This window comes from Xyrauchen texanus, chromosome 46, assembly GCF_025860055.1.
Source record: "Xyrauchen texanus isolate HMW12.3.18 chromosome 46, RBS_HiC_50CHRs, whole genome shotgun sequence".
Classification (NCBI taxonomy): domain Eukaryota; kingdom Metazoa; phylum Chordata; class Actinopteri; order Cypriniformes; family Catostomidae; genus Xyrauchen; species Xyrauchen texanus.
In genome coordinates, this window is record NC_068321.1 from 12409341 (window position 1) to 12431995 (window position 22655).

At 36.7% G+C, this 22655-nt stretch overlaps 1 protein-coding gene across 3 annotated transcripts in view; it reads left to right on the forward strand.

Annotated features, from left to right (window-relative positions):
* Positions 1-22655, forward strand: part of cadps2 (Ca++-dependent secretion activator 2) — a 219976-nt gene that overhangs the window by 127184 nt on the left and 70137 nt on the right. For all 3 annotated transcript variants that reach the window (XM_052119448.1, XM_052119449.1, XM_052119450.1), the window contains exons 9-13: positions 2402-2468; positions 2652-2760; positions 4021-4227; positions 11030-11166; positions 19955-20142. In XM_052119448.1, the coding sequence (XP_051975408.1) occupies positions 2402-2468; positions 2652-2760; positions 4021-4227; positions 11030-11166; positions 19955-20142 (708 nt within the window). The remainder of the gene's footprint in view (positions 1-2401; positions 2469-2651; positions 2761-4020; positions 4228-11029; positions 11167-19954; positions 20143-22655) is intronic.

Consider the following 22655-nt stretch of genomic DNA (forward strand, 5'->3'; position numbering starts at 1 on the left):
ATTATTCCAGTCTTAAATTTAGTCCAATTACTTGTATACACACACACACACGCACATAAACGCAATAGCACCTGATGACTGTCCCAGTGTATAAGAAGAGAGGGAGAGGGATTTGTGGGGAGTTTTTCAGGTTGAGTGCACCCCATTAAATGAAGCCATCTGTTTATCAGTGGAGCGACTGCAGAATTGGGAGCCATTCAGTTTTGTGGAGTGACCCTCTGTGGCCCTGAGAGAGAGAGAGAGAGAGAGAGCTGCCAGCTTGAGTCTGATCAGCCTGTCTCCTGCTCACTGGCTCATTCTTTCTCCCCCATGTTCCTTTAAACTTCTTTTTGGATCCCTTTTAAACCAGCTCTGCCCTTTTACATTCCAGGGGCAGGGCACACATTAGAGGCTTTAACACATTTATGTTTATGTTCTTCCTTAACCTCACCTTACAGTTACAGCCACGCATTGCATTTCTGACTCATTGATTTGTGTCGTAGCATGCAATATTTTGCACTACCAAGGCTTGGTGCAGAACAAATATAAAACGTTGTAGATGAAAGGAGAAAAATTATTAATTATTCCACATGTAGCTACTACTAACTATAAGGAGGTTCAGTCTGGTTTCAAATTAATCATTTAATTTCCATTTCGTGCGTAAAAGATCAGTTGGTGTGATATCATTTTGAAGAAATACTTAAACTGTAGGATTCGCAATGCTGCCGTTTAACCACATGGGTGCACTGCTACCATTGTAATAAACACCGGCATTGATTCTCTAGTAACACTTTCTCATTGAGTTCTCCAAATATGTTACATTTTAATTTTTGCGGTGCTGTGTTGCGTTTAAAAGTTCACAGGGCAATATTATATACATCATGAATAACCTATGGATGATTCCAGGATGTTGGACAATTCATCAGGAGTTTGTTTAAAGCAATTTGAACCGGAATTCATATCCGTCAAAAAATGATATGGCACCCATTTAAATAAGGTCTATTTGAAGCCAATTTATGTTGTACATTAAGTCGACTTGCGAGGGAAAATAAATGAAATATGCATTGTGTTGCTGAATTAATAATGTCAAACGTTTTAAAGTGCTATTATTATGGTCCTTTCTCAGCTCGCGCTTGCCGCTTTCCTCATCTTGCGACGCGACAAAACTACAACGAGTTGTTGATAGCTTAATGGGAGCGTATTGGTTTTTTAAGTTTATTATTGTTCCTCCGGCGGCGCAGAGTGAGTCGAAGTCAGCTACAAAATGCCTACGGGGCCGGCGGAAAAAGTCTCGCCCGCTGATAGTCCGCCATTGTTGCCGTCTAAATGGGATCATGTGTATCAGAAGGGTATCTTAGAGTGGACTGAAAATCACTTTCACAAGTGGATGATTACCTCTGCCACATTTTAACCCAGATTGGGCCGCGTCCATGCTCTTATTGCTCCCTCAACCTTGACTAGAGGCGCGCGCTTATTGTCCCCCCAGACGCTGTGTCCATTTATGAAGAATTGATTTCACCTCACACATATTTCTGCATACATCTTTCTTTTTGTCAGACTTCAGATAATGTGAGATTAATCAATAGCTCAAAGGAATATTCTTGATTCAATATAAATTAATCCCAATCAACAGCATTTGTGCATAATGTTGATTACCACAAAATAACTAAATAAATTGGACTCCCCCCATTTCTTTTGAACAAATTGAACAAATTGAGGCACTTACAATGGAAGTGAATGGGGCCAATTCGTGGAGAGATTGAAGGCAGAAACGTGAATCTAATAATTTTGTAAAAACACTTAGGGCTACATTAATTATATTAAACCCTGTGTATTATTTAAGCTGTAAAGTTGTCTAAATAATTGTTTTTACGATCGTTTTAGGGTTTACAGTGTTTTATCGTCATGGCAACGAAGTTGTAAAATTGGATAGCTTTTCACAGAAAACATTTGTAAGCGATTTTATAACACTAAAATGTTGTTCACATTGTGTAGCTACATCTTGTGGCTATACCTTTGAAACGTTTGTAACGTTTACGCATTGGCCCAGTCACTCCCATTGTAATCCAGATTTATATATCGGCTATATAAGGAAGGGCAAGTCAAAATTATTTATTTGTTGTGATTATCAACATGCCATAAATGCTATATCGATTGAATTTAACTGAAACCCGGAATATTCCTTTAAGATGCTTTATCTGTCCGTCAATGATTGAACTATAATTCAGGCTTTTATTCAGTCAAGTTAGACAACCCTATCTCTATAAACTTCTAATCGTTTCAAATGCCGCCTTGATGAATATGGTTTGATATTTTGTAGCCTAAGTAGGCCTATATTTTAATATACCCCCATCTCGTGATGTTCCTGCTGTTGATTTGATTCGACAATGCCACTCTTTTCACCAATTCTTTTCCTATGAAGGTATCTTTACGCCTTAGGCCAGAGAGTTTGGAAACGGTGGAAGAGGAGATATTTTGTACTTGTTCAGGTAGGCCAGTGGTCTAATTGCACGTCCCTCCTTGTGAATTTAAATTGTATTTATAGTTGGGGGGAAATATTTGACTGTGTAACAATTACTTATTTATTTTGAATGCATTTACTTGATATTAAAATGTGTCTGAAGGTAATGTCATTTTTGTAGTATGGCCTATTTATTTGTGTATTTTTGCAGGTGAGTCAGTACACGTTTGCCATGTGCAGTTACCGGGAGAAGAAGTCAGAGCCGCATGAACTGATGCAGCTGGACGGATATACGGTTGATTTCTCCGATCCGCAGCCAGGTACACTCATGCTCAAACGCTTCGTTGTCATTTAGATTTAATACAAATCATTCAGGTTCAAAATAATATTTAGAAGACAATGTAGTTTTAAACGTTGCTTCCGTTTGAAGCGTCCGAATTTGCACGCCGCATTAGCGCGAAAAAAATACACGGTTACGAATTATCGAACAAACCCAAAATTTCATAAAGAACGTAATAAAGGGTAAATAATATGCGAAAACATAAAACATTATGTATTATTAGTTCTGCATTATAATTGCACTAATTAAAATAATGCACGTGGCTACCTGAGAGTAAATATAAAACGTCATCATATATTTTTAGGTTTTTAATTTTCAACATCATTATTTTAATCAAAACTGTATTTACCTTACCTGCAGAGCAGTCTATGGTCTTGTCCACGAATAGCTTAATTGGCAATTCTGGCCAAAATACTTGAATGCTTTACAATAAGGTTCCATTTGTTAACATTAGTTAATGCAATTAGGTATTATGAACTAACAATTAACAATTGTGACAATATTTATGAATGTTTGTTATGCTAGTTAATAAAATTACTGTTGGTCATTGTTAGTTCAAGTTAGTTTATAGTGCATTAACTAAAGTTAACCAGTTAACCTTTTCAAATTACATCTGTTGATTGTAATTACTAATTAATAATTACTGTAATAAAATTGCTTTTTCATTGGAAAAAATAAAGTAAGGGATTACTCTTAATTTTTCAGTAATTTCATTAGTTTCTTTTGATGTAATTGCGTTAAATACTGTATAGCTTATAGAATAATTCAATATAAAACAATAATGAATTTAAAATCTAAATTTAACATCTAATGTTAAAATGTATGTTTTCTCATTTAACACCTCCCCTTAAACTCTTTGGCCAGGTTATGAATAATTAATTAGATTTTATGATTTATTTGAAAAGTTTGTGTTAACTAGTGTTAACAAATGGAACCTTATAAAGTGTTACCAAAAATTCAAATTTCTTTGGTTAACAACATATCTCTTTGTTTAAGGTTAACAGTGTTATGTTTATATTTCTTGTTCATAAATATATGGAATTTGTATCCGTGTACAGCAGTCTTCTCTTTGCAAAGCATTTGATGCATCAGAATGAAAGTGCATTTGTAAAAACATGAATATTGAACATGAAAAAGTTATGTAGTATCAAAATTAAAAGCACGACAGTGTATTAAAGAGTCAAGTGTTCTTGAATTAATTAATAGTATGTTTTAATATGCAACCAAAACTTCTCTTCAGGTCTTCAGGGAGGTCGAGCCTTCTTCAGTGCTGTCAGAGAAGGCGATCTGGTGGTATTTGCCAGCACTGATGATCAGGACCGTGCTCTGTGGGTCCAGGCCATGTACCGTGCCACAGGCCAGTCCTACAAACCAGTAGCACCTGCCCAGAACCAGCAGAACTGCAGTGGAGGGAATGCTCTAAAAGATGCACCTGTCTCTTTGCTCAGTAGGATATCTTTTTATGAGAACATTTTGTTCTGTTATTAAAATTACAATCAGACCTTTAAATGTCTCGGAGGTTAAAATATCTTCAAAAGGTTGGCATATTGCATCTTGGAAAATATTTCCTTCAAACAACTAATTTGTTCTGCTTTGTTTCAGACAAAAACATCCCCCTGAACATAATTTTCTATTCTGATGCTTTACATAAAAAAGTCTACTGTAGTAAAATGGTTTCCAAATTCTGTAAATTCAGAAATGGTAGGAAAAGGTAGGCTCTTTTTCTGCCACCTCCTGAATGGACTTAAATGGAGGTTGTGGTGTCCAGCCATCGATCGATTGGGCAGCAACACAGACAGAGTCTAAACAAATGTCAGCGGGGGGTTTGAATAACCCAAACACTGCTGCTGAGTGAAAGGAGGAACCCTTTCAAAACTCAAATTCTACATTTGCTCACTTTAAAATAAACAGAAAGTGAGATGAATGAGGTTTATATCGTTATTCCATGTGAACAGTACCTCTGAAGCCAAATGAGAGCTAGGGAAGATTTTTGCTTAAACTGGTAGTCCTTTATAATTGTAATATAGTGGATAAATTTGTTGGTAGTGTGCATGCTATTTTAAGGCTATTTTCTTGGACACAGATTATGTGCATTTTCATAACTAACCGTGTAACTAACCTACTGTAGGAAATACAATTTTAACTAGCACTGGATTACTTGTGAAAAACACCCTCACTTGGTCTTCTTTATGAATTTATTATAAAGTGTGTAAAGTAACATTGCACTTATCCTAAAGCTTTTTATGAGAACTAAGGGCATTTGTAAAAATTTATGTTGGCATTTGTAAGTTAACTATGTGACTTCCTAAAGCCTCAGACGTGCACAGCCCTCCCAGATGTGTGTGAATAAGCACTCCACTAAACACACTGATTCCATGCTCACAAACTCTGCCATTGACTCTTTTTAACAGATACCAAAAGCATATTTCTTTTCTATCACTCTCAAGGCCCATTTTCTCTTGTCTCACTGGAACTTAAATATTTATTTTTATACTCCCATACAATAATTTGTTGATGCATCTTTTCTTGCCTCTGGGATTTTATGTAAAAGGCACATCTCTCAAGAAGTTCAGACATCCACTGCTTTGCAGGGTCCAAAATGAAGTTGCTGCCACACCTGTCTATGGCGGATGATTTGATTTAACGGAAATGTACACTCACTGAACACTTTATTAGAAAAACTATGGTCCTAATAATGTGCCCAACATGGCTTCTGCTGTTGTAGCCCATCCACCTCAAGGTTTTGACATATTATGCATTCTGCTAACTACAATAGAGCACAACAGTCTGGTTCCAGAAGTAAAAATCCCATTAATTTATCCCATAGACGAATTGATTTTCACCAATATCTTCTAAACCTTTAAAGACAGACCTACCATGGGCTATGAGGTTGTTCATCGATTGTATATGCTTTCGCTGAAGCCATCCGTCTGCATTATCTCAACTTCGTGTTTGATAGAGGAATTCATGGTGAACAACTACATTACCCATGGTACAGCAGAGAAAGATCCACCAACCAGAGAGCCGAGGCCAACGAAACCAGCAAAACATGTCTCTGAGCGACCGCATGCTCCCCATGTCGCACTGTGAATGACCTAATCGAGTCAGTCTCCCTTCACCCTTAAATTACTTATATATTTGTACAAATGGGAACATTTTGCATTAATCGTGAAATATATTGTTTCTGTACTTATAATTAGCAACCTAAAATCAATAGTTTGATATTTTCATAGTTTTTTGTTTGATTACATAATTCACAATGCTTCATCACCTTTGTCTTCATGTCCAATTTTCAAATGCTTTTTTTTTGCCTCATGTTGTGAATGATTCACCTCAGAGCTGGTTGGTTTGGTTCATGGCTAACAACTATTTTATTAAGGATTTTATGAAAAGTCTATGGAAGAAATGAATGGGGAAAATACTTCCGGAACCCAGATGGCTGAAAAAGTGGGAAGTCACTGTTTGGTTCTATTGTACAGAGCGTTTATTTGAGTTACTGTAGCCTTTCTGTCAGCTCAAACCAGTCTGGCCATTCTCTGTTGACCTCCCTCATCAACAAGGTTTTTTCGTCCACAGAACTGCCGCTCAGTGGATGTTTTTTGATTACGAGTAAACTCTACAGACTGTTGTGTGTGAAAATCCCAGGAGATCAGTAGTTACAGAAATACTTAAACCAGCCCGTCTGGCACAAACAATCATGCCACAGTCAAAATCACTGAGATCACATTTTTCCCCATTCTGATGGTTGATGTGAACATTAACTGAAGCTCCTGACCTGTATTGGCATTATTTGTGTTACGTGTTACGGTTTCATTACGTCGATTACATTTTAAGTTCCACCCTACTTCTGAGTAATTTGTTTTTTAATGAACAAAGCCCATTTTTGTTCACAGCTGTTAACTAGTTTAAACACTATGTACATTATCTGGAATGGGTCCAAGTATTTGGACAAGAAACATAGAAAGTCAACTCATTTCAGTTCCTCAGGATATATAGTGTCTGTTGGATCATTAAAACAGAGGAACATTTTCATGAATATCTGTCCTTACTGTGCAAATATCATTGCTCTTACTAGTAACCTGGGTATTTGGCCAATTAAAAGGTATTGCATTCTTTTAGAAATACATTTAACACATTGGATTTTATAATTTAATTAAAGTTTCTTTTTTAAATATCATTTTAGTAATTTAATGACTTCACCTACACGTCAAAAATCCCAATCTGTTTGATGCAGCTTAACTAAATCCACCACATGGAGTTATTATATCAAGTCAATAGAGTTATTAACTCAGCCTGACATTGAACTTGCTATCATTGATTGAATCGCACAGATCTTTACAGACACACGTATGAGAACTTCTGCAAGCTTGAAATCCTTCACACACATCCTGAGCTGTCTAACTGATTTACCCTCAACGGTGACTGCAGTCCTCTTATAGCCCGATCACTTGACAAAGGCTGAGTTTCATATTGAAGCCCATGTGCGCCATGTATCCTGATGGATCACCAATGTCCTGTCCTGCCACATTAGTCTTTCCGAGTCCGGCTGGTTTCACTTGAAGCGACCCGCTGGGCTGAACCTGTGATATCACTCTAGACACCATGTTGATACCTGTCATAAAGCTCCCATCCACCTTGGCAGGAGATGTCAGATGGATGTGACTGCTGCCATGAAGAAGAGATTGCCTGGCTGCCTCTCCCGTACAGGGAAGCACCGGAAGGCGTGTTCCCGTGCCTTCAACTGGGATTAAAGAGGACACCCCCTCCCCTCAACACTGACTCCATCCACTTGTCCATGGATAATAGCTGTAACTTAAGGTTGACATTGATCAATGTTCTGCTTCTGTCAAACCTGATCCGTCAGGCTTGCACCCCTTGGATCAATACCACGCCTCACTCCTCACCGCCTCCATATCTCCTTTTGTCTCTTTTCTATCATCCCATCATCTTTGCCAAAAAGATAGCTTATTCTTCTGTGGTAATGAATGTAAAATAACCTACAACAAATTAAAGGGATAGACAATGGACCGTCTAGGCTGGGCAGTTTTGTTGGCCCGAAAGAAAAGAAAAGAAAAGAAATGTAGGTGTTTCCCAAGTCAGTTGCTGGACCGTACTTCTGCTCACCTAACATGCGATGGTTTGGGGGAACAAACAAATGCCCATACTGCTTCCAGGCACACACAGGGCTTTTCTCTGCCAATACAAGCCATCCACAAAAGTCATTGGCATGCCAGAAATGGCAGTGTTAATAAAAGCAATCACTAATGCTCATCTCAAGAAGGTGCCACTAGCCATGGAGGTGTCAGGGGATGCGTCTCAAAAGCCTTGGTCTTTTGTGGTCCTTGTGAAGTGAAGGCCCTCGCTCCGCATATGTGGGCTCTCAACACGCCGCCTGCAAGTGTTATGCTTTTCATGGAACTCCCCATTAGTCCATTTTGAGGACATTTGCGAGGACTGTAGTGAAAGGACTGGAAATGAACTTGGGCACACTTTTAGTGCTTTCTCTGCCTCGCTTCTTTCTTCCTTTCCCTCTTTCTCTGACTTGCCCTGACCCTGCGACCTCTTTGCATCATGCCAAACATGTTGGTGTGTGTTTTATTTTTTTTCCGTAGTCATTTTCTATGTCCTCTCCACCCATCTTTGTGGTCTTCTCGTGAAAAAGTCAATGCGTACAGTAGAGACTGATGGTGAACGTACCCTCAAACGCGCGCACACATCAGTCCTAATTACAGTGCTTTTGCAAAGGTGTGCTCCTTTTTACTCAAGGTCGAGACTCAATCAACAGATTGCATCTCTTTTCTATGACTCACTTGTTTTCTCAAGTCAACAAAAAATTGCTTTAAGTGCTCAGAAGCCATGTATTATTGTTTAAAAACATTTTCCACACATTTTATTTGATCGGCCATATGGCATTTTGCACATTAATGCGGTAAAGATCAGAGCAATCACACAGCAGTATATAAGTAAAGGGCAACCATGTTTTTTGGCTGATTCTGCCCTTTTATTTTAAAAGAGTGCACTTCTGTGCTTGCATTTATGGGGGCATGTGTGTATACAGGACAAAGTGCTAATATTTTACAGCAGTTTACAGCCATAATATTTCTGAGCAGCTGCCAGTTTGAAGTGTTTGCAGCTGAAATATGGAAAACAGTGTTTCACAGTGATTCATTGGCCAAAAGAGGTGAAATACAAACACGAGCAGTGTATAAAAATGGAACCAGTGTAACTAAACACAGATTTCTGTCCTTTACAGCATGTCTCGAGGTGTGAACTATGCTTCTTCGCCACCTTTTTAGAACAGTTGGCATAATTTGAATAGTAGATGATATTAAATTAATGTTCAGAATTTAGCTTTGCCCTTTTATTTTAAGCATGACAGTCTGTAGTTTTATCAACGATTAATTTAGAAATGATTACATGTTTGTATACATATGTTTATATAGTGTATACATATATATATATATATATATATATATGTATGTACTGTATGTCTACATGTGTGTGTATATATAGGGTGTCTTCATGTGGTTGCGGAATATAATTACATTAAAGGGATTGTTCACCCAAAAATGTTAATCCTGGTTATCACATTCTATGAAAGCCCATATTTATGATGCATTGTAAAGGAATTATAATGCATTAGTGATGTCCATAATATATGTTATAACTTCTCATAAATAATTGTAACCACAATTATAATACAGTATAATACTTAACAATTCATACTGTAGCTAATCCTAGAGTATAATGCATTATAACACAAGCAACATCCAATTTTATCTGCAGAAGTTATCATGTATTATATATATATATATATATATATATACACACACACACACAAGTATTTTTTTTTCTTCCCAATTTGGAATACCCAATGCGCTCTTTAGTCCTCGTGGATGGTGAAGTGACTCTCCTCAATCTGGGTGGTGGAGGACAAATCTGTTGCCTCCGCTTCTGAGACCGTCAATCTGTGCATCTTACCTCGTGGCTTGTTGAGCATGTTACCGCAGAGACATGGCACGTGTGGAGGCTTCACGCTATTCTCTGTGGCATCCACACACAACTCACCACGTGCCCCACTGAGAGTGAGAACCACATTATAGTGACCACGAGGGGGTTACCCCATGTGACTCTACCCTCCCTAGCAACCGGGACAATTTTGGTTGCTTAGGAGATCTGGATGGAGTCACTCAGCACACCCTGGATTCGAACTCGTTACTCCAGGGATGGCAGTCAGCGTCAATACTTGCTGAGCTACCCAGGCCCCTATAATAGGTATTCTTTAACCCTAACCATAACCCTTTAAGTGACAAAAGCATTGTCTTCATAAAAACACCCATAAGATATTTTTAAGTGGTTATACACACAATCATGCTGGAAGTTATATTAATTACACATGCACAAAATAACACAATATTACGAAAAACACTTTTTCCTCTAGAAAAAAATATGTATGTTGATCACAAATGTAGCCAATCTTCTTGAGTGTAAATACACCCAAGAAAATATATATATATATATATATATATATATATATATATATATATATATATATATATATATATATATATATATATATATATATATATATATATATATATATAGGACTCCATTAAATCAACTTTAATGTTTGTGCATCTTATTTGGAGACTTTATAAATAATTTCAATTATAAAAGTTTGACTTGTAATTTATTGTATGGTACAAGTTTATGTCATGGCTGTTTATAAGAAGATATTGCTTTTGTAACTTAAAGCAGGCAAAGACCACTTATAATATTATCACATTATAAAGCCTTTTGACTGATTTCACTGCTGCTTTTTCATAACAGCTCTTATGTGAACTTTATTATCTTTTGCTGCTTTAAAATTGGATGTTGCTTGTATTATAATGCATTAAGTATAACGATTATAATGTATTTTAACTATAGTTATAATTATATATGAGAAATTACAACTGTATTATGTTATAAGGTGTATTATGCGACATTATGAATGCAGTGTAATACAGCCCTTACAATGCCTTATAAATATGGGCTTCCTAGAACGTTTTACCTTCTGCCTAACATCTTTTGTGTTAAATGAAATAAAGTCATACAGGTTAGTAAAAACTTATGCCAGAAATTGTATGTTTTGTTGAACTACCCATTTAAATGGCCATGTCACATGGTAGGAATAGGATTCACAGTGCAAAAACAGTCCAGTATGCCAGTGTGTGCCAGACGTCTGATTGAATGTGTTTTTGGCTCAGGTCTGGAGAAGACTCAGAGACAGGGAGTGGAGGAGCTCATCTCTGCCGTGCCCTGCAACTTCAACCACGCCAGCTTGTTCTGCACCCTGCAGAAACAAACGCTCACACACCGCATGAACGACTCCTTTTCTTGCCTGGTGAGCCGAGAATGAGCAGAAATGTGTGTGTGATGGGGGAGTGAATAGGGAATAATAGAATCAAGCACTTCAAATTCAAGCAGAATATGATATTGTAATCAATCACCAATCGACTAATACTGCATTCATCCTAGGACCTTGGAAGTATTTGTTTCCATGGCAAAACTTATATAGCGACAATGACAGTCATATTATTCACTACATTCATTTATTAACTCACTTCTACATGTTCTTGTAAAATGTTTAAGACCAAAGATAGTGGCATAATAACATGGCAAATCAAACAGAATTGTGTTCACTATTAGCTTTACCTACAGTACTGAGGCTGCAGCTATATTGGTTTTTTTTTACATTAAGTCAAAACTGTTTGAGCTTTCATAGAATTCAGAGTTTACAACTTGTAATTACAAGTTCTACAAAGACGTGAGTGCCTTTTGCAAGTCATAATCTCGTAATTACGGTAATTCAGATGTGATGTGAGCTCACCATAACACCAGTTCCTGACCAGGTGTGACACTACGTTTCCAGCGATAAACAATATGTCTGTCCACATTGAAAGCGAAAATGCTGTGTGATTCGACACCATAACTGCCAATCAGAAATTATTTGAGTCATAAAACGGTTATGTGGAGCGAGACGTTGGACTAATTTTGCCATGAGCGGGGCAACTCATCGTGACTGACAAAACATCCTGTCGTGGTCTCAGCTGATTGGGGGAAAAAAACTCTGATTTACATGGAAAAGTGTGATTTTTGTCACATGTTTGAATTGGTCAGAAACATGCACTACTCAAATACACAAAAAGAATGCTCGACCGCTAAGGGAAAGCCATAAGCTCAGTCAGTTGGAAAAGACACTGCACACCCAGCAAGAACAGTCTGAAGGTCTGTACCAAGTTTGGTGGAAGTAGCTTGAAAGGTGTAGGAGGAGTTGTGCTTAATAATTTTGGCTTTGGTTTAGGGAATTTGAAAAAATCCTTATCAGTCTAAAGTATAAAAACAGTATCTAGGCTTTTTTAAGCCAACATAATTACATTATACATTTTGATGCAGTGAGATCCAGCAGATGGAAAATTACTTCAATAAATCAGATGATTTGTAGAAGGGATAACACATTTTATTTGTACAGAAATTAGTAAAATGATAGAATATGAATTAATGAGAATAAATGTAATAATAGAGGAAAAACAATTCCGTTTGATTCTTTAATGTTAAGTAGATATATCTTAAGGATATATCCAAGGACTAAGTCCTGGAATTAATCTAAAAATACTATGTCTTGTCTAGTGAAAAATGAACTAAGTAATTATATGAAAGAAGTCAAAATTAAAGATGAGGCCTCAAAGTTGGAGATCAGATGCGAAGAGCGAGCGAGTTTAGTTGTTAGTCTCTCTGATGACCAAAAGTTAAGTTTAAGGTCTTTATACCCTCTTGAGACTGTGCCAAGAAGATTCCTTATTTGGTACAACGTGGTCTGCACGGTTTGGAGTTAACTCAAAGGCGTCAGGACATATTGTTATGACCCACTGAAGTGCGAAGGCTGCGGTGGTCTTGTATGTTGACACACCGGGCAGAAACACCAGAACTACACAAGTGTGTCTTATCTTGTGTGTGCGTATGTACAAGACTCCCGTTTGCACATTGCTTGAATAGTTATACCTAAGTTAACCAAGCTCTCTGAATTCAGCTCTGAAACCTCATCAGGTCAAAAGGGCAACAAGTTCATTTACTTTGTCCAAAACAGCGCTCCAGTTTCTCACAGAAATGTTGGGCAAAGAAAGCAAAAACCATTTACAAGGATAGAGAACGAGCATGAAGTTATCTTCTAACACACACACATTGAACATATAAGGCTTGTGTATACAACACAGGAATACAAGGATGGACATATAGAAGGAATACATGGAGTCTTAATACAATTATAATGCCATATAAGCTGGTTTCATGAATGTGAAGTATATGATTATATTCTAATTCACAGGTTGTGGATAGATGAATATACTTGTATAATATCAAGCAAAAGTTAAAATATAGGAATGTCTCTAGCCAGTTGCATCACATTTCGTGTGAGAAATCACTCACTTCCTTGTGTAATGTATGTTTTGGTCCTAATGTAGCTAAATAGCCAAATCTACAATACATATAGCCCAATACAATGTAGCCGGCCAAAGCTATGCTAATGAGTGAGTGTTTGATTTGTTCATGAGAGTGTTAAATAGGGGAGGGTTTCATATGACCTGAGGGGAGGGATGTGGCCCTCAGGCTGAAGGAGGGCTCATGGTTAAGACGAGGATAAACGCTTCCAATCAATACAAGATCAATACAGATCCCTGCTGGGAACTGAGTTAGGATGTTTACGTCTGTGTGCGTGCAATGAAATTGGAGCAGTTGTGAGATAGATGTGGGTAAATAGTCCTTGATGGGTAAATAGTACTTAATGGACAGTGAGTGGGGTGAAGATACCGAACAATGTGTTTTGCAGCTAATAGTGCGAATTCAAATATATGTTATATATACTGGGTAATACTTCCCCATTTTCTATTTACACCCTTGTATTTTTTTGTCCCCATTGTCCTTCCGTACCTGCTCTAAGCGAGCACCTTCTGTTATCCATTCATGTGCTGAATGACTCTATCTGCGTTTGGCTCTTTGTAAAGGCTCCATTGCCTTTGTTCAAACTTCTGTGGATGGCTAAAAGAGAACTACAAAAGCCACCTGAATGTGGTGCTTTTCCCATGCCTTCTGGGATGAGGACATCTGTGGGGGAGTGGGCCCGTTTTCCAAGAAACAAATGGAGGGGGTTTGAGAGTTTTCAGTTGACAGAATGGATTTAGTGCAAAATGATATAGAATGTTATACACTACACCAGAGGTTCCCAAACCTGTTCCAGGAGGCCCCCCCAACACTACACATTTTGGATATCTCCCTAATCAAACACACCTGATTCAACTCATTAGCTCATTAGTAGAGATTATGACCTGAATTGGGTGTGTTAGATAAGGGAGAAAATACTAAATGTGCAGTGTTTGGGGGACCTCCAGGAACAAGGTTGGGAACCACTACACAGTATAGATACATCGTGTATCGTGTGATACAGGGGGTTAGTCTTAGTGAGGTGTTGGTGATTTGAAGACCAATATACTTTCGTGACTACAGGGAATGTGGTTGTGCTCTGAATTCATGGGGGGTACGCATTTGCGCGCGGTCGTAATGTGACTCAGATTTTCTTTTGACTCACAAAATACAGATATTTTTGCAATCAAAAAGTTAAGTCTGAGCGCATCCTCAAATTAGCGGCAGTGGTGACTAGTCATGCTTCAACCTCAATATAATTACTTGCATCCCCTTCATCCCCCATCCCATAATCACACACGCTACCAGCATCCCACACTCGCCCCGTGACACACTCCTCCACGTTTGTTTTGCTATTAAGCCTTTATTAACAAGCCATAGTGGCCTCTAAATGAGCTTTTAAAAGCTTTCTATTACCATCAGTTACTGGTGGAAATAGGGCGATTACGGCCTTTACCATATAAGATAGGTTCGAAACTAGAAGCCTGATGTAAAGCGCCTTTTTGTTTTTTTACTTCTGTGATAATTAGCTTGGTTCTTCACTGATATATGAGCATTTTTGGAAGAGCTAAATCTCTGCTAGATTCCTGAACATTTCTTTCCAGTAAATTTAGTAGTTGTGCCAGTAGTTTTGAAAATGTAGCTTTTTCTCATTAAAGTAGTAATATGTTTTGCTTTTATCTGTATCTTCTTAGTAAGGGATATTGTAATTAAAATTATTTTTTCCTTCAACATAAACATTTTAGGTTATAATTCATATGAATGTCAAAGGGAATGTGTATAATTTAGCTACTGTGGCTGGTCACAATTTTGTTAAATTGTAAGAAAGCAAATGATACATAAAAATGTCCCCCTATTTGAGTTGTAACTATGAAACATGCAAAAAAAAAAAAGTTTTTATTTTCTTAAATAATATCAAGCCATAGAAAGTCAGATTATTTTTTTATCCAATTGTTTATTATGTTTCCTTGAGTGTTGGTATTCATGATTTTGAGATGTTACAGGCATTACATCAGAAATGAGCGTAAATCATTATTTAAAATAATGTGATAATGCACAGTGAATATAGGATATTTTAAGGAAAATTTAGTTTCCAGGTACATGGTCATTGTGTTTAACAGCATGCAGTTTCACAATAAATGTATGACATTTTTAAAATGGCATATCGGATGAAACTAGAGCGCATGTTGTCGCCGACTCGGTGCGTCGAAAGTTTAAACCTTTTAATGACTGCCTAGAGTCTCCTGAACTGATATCAGTCGGTTTAAATTCAATTATGCCTATAGCAAAGCCAAAACGAAATGTCCACACGTGTGAATGCTGGGTCCCAGGAGGACCATATTTTGACATTTTCTTTCTTAAATAAGGTGTTGGATAGAAGGCTAGCTAAAATTTGATACCTGTTTTATATTCATTTGAAATTCTGTTCGTTGATTCATTGGTCTGTTTATGGGAATAAAAGTCATAGTTTTTCTTATGAATCAATATCGATTTCGCCATCTCATAGCAATTATTACTAGTTTTCATGAGAGTCTGTTGAATATTCCATGTCCCTTCCATGTGGTCATAAAAGTTGAATGCATAATATGTACTGTATAAAATATTTGCAAAATGCTGTTTAAAATAGTTTTAAATGTCATAATGGCATGTCACATTGCAGGACATGTCAACTTTCCAAAATTATTTCATACAGTATTAAGCCAAAAAATAAAATTGCCACAATCAAGGTTTTGTCGTCCGTCTCTCGTTCAGTGTGTGATTTTTTATTTTTTTTCCAGACATGGAGAGCCAGACTGGTCCGTGTTCGTTAGGATGCTGCTTCTGCCGTCTCAGTCGGTCGTTAGCGGTTAATTGAGCGGTATGAGCCAAGACACGAGCAGGCCATCTGTTTGCCAGAGTGGAACATCTTGTGGCACTCGGCTCGGCGCTGGGCCATCGTGTCTTAGCCCTGAATGCTGCAGTATTAATAGATCTGACCAAAATGGGAAGAGACGGACTGTGACTTTAGCACTATTCAGACAAGATTAGTATTCAAAATGTTTGAGTCACAAATGTTGACAAATGACATCTGTGATTTCCTGCACTGATTTGAACGGGATTGGGATCTAGGTAATTATTAGTAAGATTGGAGTGTCATTGTCTGGATGTTGGTGTTGCAGAAGGTGTTCCATGCATAACGAAACTCATTGAAATAAATAAGACTTATATTTGTAATATCTAATTATAAAATGATGTATATAGATATGGAATTAAAGTGAGGATCACAACTGATGCTGCTACAACAGTAGCTGTTCTGAGCAGTCCATGAAAACCGGATGCCAGCAGTATTTTATTTATTAACTGGTCTAAATAAAAGTCTAAATCCGTAATGAAAGTGTGCCATGCTGTGAATGAGAAATAGAGCTAATTTACTGTAGGAGGAACACTATACAAAAAAACTATTTTTTAAATATCACAATCACAGACATTCTTATCTGGACAGGATTGGATTGGAGTACACCTGAGTTAGCTGAAAATACGAATGTGTTCCTTTGCAATAAATTAACTGTTGACAGGAATAACCATGTTTTTTGGTCAGAAACCATAATGTATATCAAATTAACCATTGTTTTATTATAGCAATATTGTAGACTGTAATTCCCATGTTTGTTTGTTTTTTGCGGAAACCATGGCTTTACTATAGTAATATTGAAGTAACCATGACTGTAGTATGACCATGGTTTACCCTTGTGATTACTTTGTTTTTAGTACAAATTCCTTGGTAAACTATGGTATTTGTAGTAAAATCATAGTAACCACAAAACTGACCATGTTTTTACATGGTAATCATATTTTAACCATGATATTTGTAGTAAAACCATGGTAATAATACAGAAAAACTGTGGTAATAAAAATCACAATTTATTAGTTACTATGGTTTTACTACAAATACCATAATTCAACTATGGATACTGTAGTAAAGCCATAGTTAATTGATTGTGAGGGAACGCAAACCTATTGGGAGGGGAAGGAAAAATGTTTCTGAAAATAAATTCCCTACCTTTCCTCAAGGGGGTCATTTATACCTAATAAAAAAAAAAACAAAAAAACATTTTGAACAAGGTTGTGTGAGTTAAACACAGATGTGTTTGTTTGGATGGGATTCCAATCACAAATTACTTCTGTGCAACCTAAATGTATCTTACTAGTTCTCATAGAAAACTAGTCTAGTCCAAATAAAGCAAAAGAAGTGAGTAAATAAGCTATTTAGATGAATGCAGAAATTCAAAGGGAAAAAGTTGGAGAGAAGACAATAAGAACACTGGACAACTTGCTTTAAGGATGCAACGCTGGATGCTCTTTCTGTAGCATATCATGTGTATATGTATATAGTGTCTGTAAATATTTAAGTGCTAGAAAGGCATCTGGCAGTAATACAAGTACTTAAAGTACTATTTAAAGTAATGTAAACAGCAATAGAATAGGTTTGCTTAGGTCAGACATAACCTTTTGATGAAGAAACAGATGTGTGGCAAGAAAATTAGCTAGCTAAGGACAGGGTGTAAATGAGGTGACAGAGAGGCTGAGATATCAAGTGCATTTAGCACAAAATACACTACATATCAGCTTTGTTCAAATCATGGGTCGTTCGACATCAGTTAGTCTTTATGAAGAGTCTTTTACTCAGTCTCTAGTCCTGTACGGGGGTCAGAGGGTCCCAATATCTTTACTGAGTGCTGCACATGGCTGTCCCTTGTGAATGTCGTTCTCCTGCGAATGGCTGAGACACATCGTGGTTGTCTTGACTCAAGTCCTTCCGCACTGTCGTGGGCGAGCTGCCCCCTCAAAGTGATAGTTTGCTAATGTTCCTTCAGAGAAGGCGTCTTAATTAAGTTTGAAGATTTTAGCCTAATTGTGTTATTATGTGAGGGATGAGTAAGCTAATTAATGTAACAGGAGACTCGTGGCGATCTCCGCCCGCCTGCATTTTGTGTGACTTCTGTCTATGAATTAATTGTTTGCGCTTAACCTTGCACTCGTTTGTTTAAATGTTGGAAATAGACAAATTATTTTAGCAATTGTTTTTGGGAAGAGCTCATCTAGTGCATTTTTATTTTTCATGTGTTTTTGCATGCTGAAATTAGACACTTCACTTTCAATTAGTGTAGCAGTGTTTTTGAGGAGAAACTAGGTACACCACAAGCTTTCAAAATGTGGTAACTTGACGCACTGAGCTAGATGTACAGCAGGGGTCAGTAAAAAAGGCAACGGCGTTTAAAAACTTTTTCTTCATTGTTTATTGTGGTACTTGTGGCTTTTAGCCATTCTAATGTCTCTCTAAGCAATACATATTCTACACATATTTGGTGATGTGTAAAACAGTTTTCAAAATTAATAGTTAAGTAATAATAATTATAATTAAGGCCAAACTATAGTTTGTACATCATTTGTACATTGTACATGCTGTGGCTTACACCATGTGCATGATGCAAAAATGTGTTATCAGCACAGTACTTGCAGATGGTCGTGTGAACTGTAGCTTCGGTTTTTTTAGACATGCAAACAGTCCACATTTATGTGCATCGTCAGCACATGCGCCTGCAGTTGACTGCACTAAAAGAATGTCACAAAGAATTTTGACCATGTATGGGCTCTGGGTCATATACTTTGAAAAGTTGAGTGCTCAACTGTGTGCAGGAATGAACGGCATGCGGAAAAACGAAGGATACCTTAGCCTTAAGGCTGAGTTTGGGTTCACCTGACCCCAATTGATTCTTAGGGACCATTTACGTAAGATGCGTTCTTGCATAAACCGGTTAGACAACGGAATGGAGCAAAATGCATGGGTCTCGAGTCAAATTTTTCAAAATGTGACTCATTTTAACCTGACATGCTATCTTAAAAATGCGACGCTCATGGTAGAACACTCTACAAACACCATGGAATGTGACAATGACCAAAGATGTCCGTCTGAATGTGTATGGCTGTAGAGGTGGTGCTTTAAATGGATGAATTTAAAGATGCAACTTTTCCAAGATGGTTTAATTGTGCAAAGTGTCTAACAGCAACAACAATTAGCATGTGAATTAAAGCACTGCAACTAAAAGTATTCAAAATGAAAAAATAATACAAAACAAATCTAGATATACTTTGCAGCCTTACTATAATGGGTTGTGATGGTCATCCCAAAAAGGATTAGTTGACCTTTTGTGACCCACTAATAAAGATACAGTCACTCTGACTGACACTGAAATGCAAGCTCATACGAAGAAATTTTGCATTCCGTTGCTTAAGAAAGTTCAGGTTTGCTGAACTTTGACCTTCAAATTCACAAGACCAAGAACACATGTGTCCAATAGAAGATCGAAACGTCACACTGACCTCTTCAAAAAAAAGATTTTTTTAACTTTTAACATGTTAATTTTGTCACAAAAACTATGGAATTAGTTAAATTGACAGCCCCATTTTTAACAATTTGTATATATTATAATTTTTGTTTGTTATTTATTATTAATTAAATCTAGAAGCCCTCGAGCATGACCTCAAATCCTGTTCATTGCAGTTTCCAAAGTAATTTTGCATGCTCAAAGCCTAGTGTGACAGTGATCCTTTCCAAGTACGGATGTATTTGTACTGCCCAGGTGCCAAGGAATGACTGAGATCGACTAATTGCATACTTACTTTAGATGGATTTGATCCTATACATGGTTGTGAACATAGTTGTTTTGTCTGTACAGGGTTGGTTCAGCCCGGGCCAGGTGTTTGTTCTGGATGAGTACTGTGCTCGATATGGGGTGAGGGGTTGTCACCGCCATCTGTGCTACCTAAGAGACCTGATGGATTTCTCAGATAACAACGCTCTGGTGGACCCTACCCTCCTACACTACAGCTATGCCTTCTGTGCCTCACATGTCCACGGAAACAGGTATTCCTTCAGAAACTCAATGTATTTTGCAATATTAATCTTTTTAAATTCAATTTTTTTATTGTTTCAAAGCACTGAACTCAATATTTGTATTATTTGCTTAATGTGCCCAATGCAACTTCAATGCATTGCACAATTTAAGTTTTGTTATTAAATTCAGCAGGCTTACGTGTCATGCATGTGAGACCAAACCTTGTGTTTCTTGAATTTAAGCAGATGGAGGGCAATATCTGGGGCCTATAAAATGAAAACGCGAAGACATAAATTAATAATAAAAGTGGTATTGTTATTATATTTAAAAAAATAAGTGAAAAGACCAATAATTATTGCTTATTTTGTCCCAATGAAATGCTCATTCAACATTACAGCATTGATTTTGAGTCAGATGCAGATGTAAATTTACTGGTATCAAACAACAGTAAGGTTATCTATAACATCTATAAAAAGTACCAAGTTAACACCTAATTTATGTAACTAAATTATTCTAACAGTATGACTGAGTTGGAACTCCTTTCATTAGGCTCTTACTGATTCAAATGAGTCATCTATTGGATTTTCTGAAGACAAACAAATTCAATTATATTTTCTTACACTCAAACAAAAATATTTTGGCCTATTCTTTCAAGGATTTACGCATTTCTATTTAATCTATAAAAAAATATATAGATTTTGCATTTGCGCTTATGAATTGTATCTATATTTCTAGTTTTAACAGTGGTATTTGTAACAAGACCATAGTAAACACATGGAAGCTTGAATCTTCTGTACTACTATGGTAGATGTAACATGATTTCTATAAAACAAATTATGGCATTTTTGTAATTACAAACAGTAGACATACTCTTAACACTCAACTTAACTCCATATAATGGAGTCTAGATAAACATTTTAATCCAAACAGGAACTTGACGATAGATTTGATTAACATAACAAAAAAGCCCACCATTTGTAACCCAACTCCCTACTAATTTGCTCTCAGCGCACCCTGGCATCTTTTGAATGCCCACTGAACTCATCTCACATGAGTGGTCATGATTTTATACATATGTTTACATTTTATTTTATTTTTTTAAAACACATCTTTTCCATGAGCACTTAACCAGTCACTAAAAGAAAAAGAAAAAAGAAAAAAATATTGTTGCACTTGAATCTGTTTTGAATATTTTTCTGATGCTAGTGAAACTATGTAGTATGGCACTTTTCATACCACTGTCTCCTTAAGATGATTCGCTTATGTTTTCCTCTTTTGTAAGTCGCTTTGGATAAAAGCGTCTGCCAAATGAATAAATGTACATTTAAAATTACTGAAAATTTACAGAGTAAACCTTTAAAAAAAAAAAAGGGTAGTTCATCCCAAAATTATAATTCTCTTATGATTTACTCACCTTTTATGTCATCTCAAACTCATATGACTTTTATTCCAGAGGAACACAAACAAAGATATTTGATTAAGATATGATGTAAATATAACAAACAATGCAAGTCAATGTGGACCAAGCTTCAAAAAAGACAAAGTCATCATGAAGGTAATTGATGCGCTAGGAAGTGTAATCAAGCTTTAAATCATGATCGATGAGGAGACTGCTTATGTCAAGATATATATTGAAGAGTTATATTTTTCTCTGTTTTCTGATCGATTCAGGAGACATGGATTAAAAAACTGGGGTCTTATGGATTACCTTTATGCTGCCTTGAAGTACTTTTTGGAGCTTGGACTCCATTGACTTGCATTGTATGGATCGTATCTCCATCAAAATATCTTTGTGTTACTCAGAAAAAAGAAAGTCATATGAGTTTGAGACAGCATAAGGGTGAGTTTATGCTGAGAGAATTGTGAGAACTATTCCTTTAAGCAATAAGGTACTAAAGGCAGTGGTATGTTTTGAATTTCGTAATGACTAAAGTATGTTGTTTGGCACACTGTTAAGGAACAGAGCTGGGTAGAGCAGCCAAAAACGATTATTAATATTATTATTAATAAATTATTAATATTTAAAATTAATATATATATAATAATAATGTTAATAATTACATAAGTACGTGTAAGAAAGTATCCAATCAAAATAATACACAAGTAACAAGTTACTAGTTACTTGCCTCTGTTACATTGATGGTTCAAAGATTAAAACATTTTAATAATTTATTCCCCCTCATGTCCTAAACTCACATGACTTGCTTCCATGAAACACAATTCAGGAGATGTTAGACAGAATGTTAGCCTCAGTCCCCATTCACTTTCATTGCTTCTTTTTTTCTCATATTTTGAAAGTAAATGGTGACTGAGGCTGTCAGTGGCTTACAGTATATACAGTGACAAAGGAATTTGTATCATTAGTTTTGTACACAGAAAAGTTAAATTGCACCCTATCTCTGTCTTTGGAAGCACGTAGTGGCTTATTTTAGGTCAGATGCAGAGTTGCTGTAGACTCACTGTCTGCATGTGCTGCATTACTCAGGCATTCTATCAGCAGAGCAAAACGCATGTACACATAACACTGACGTTCACATGTATT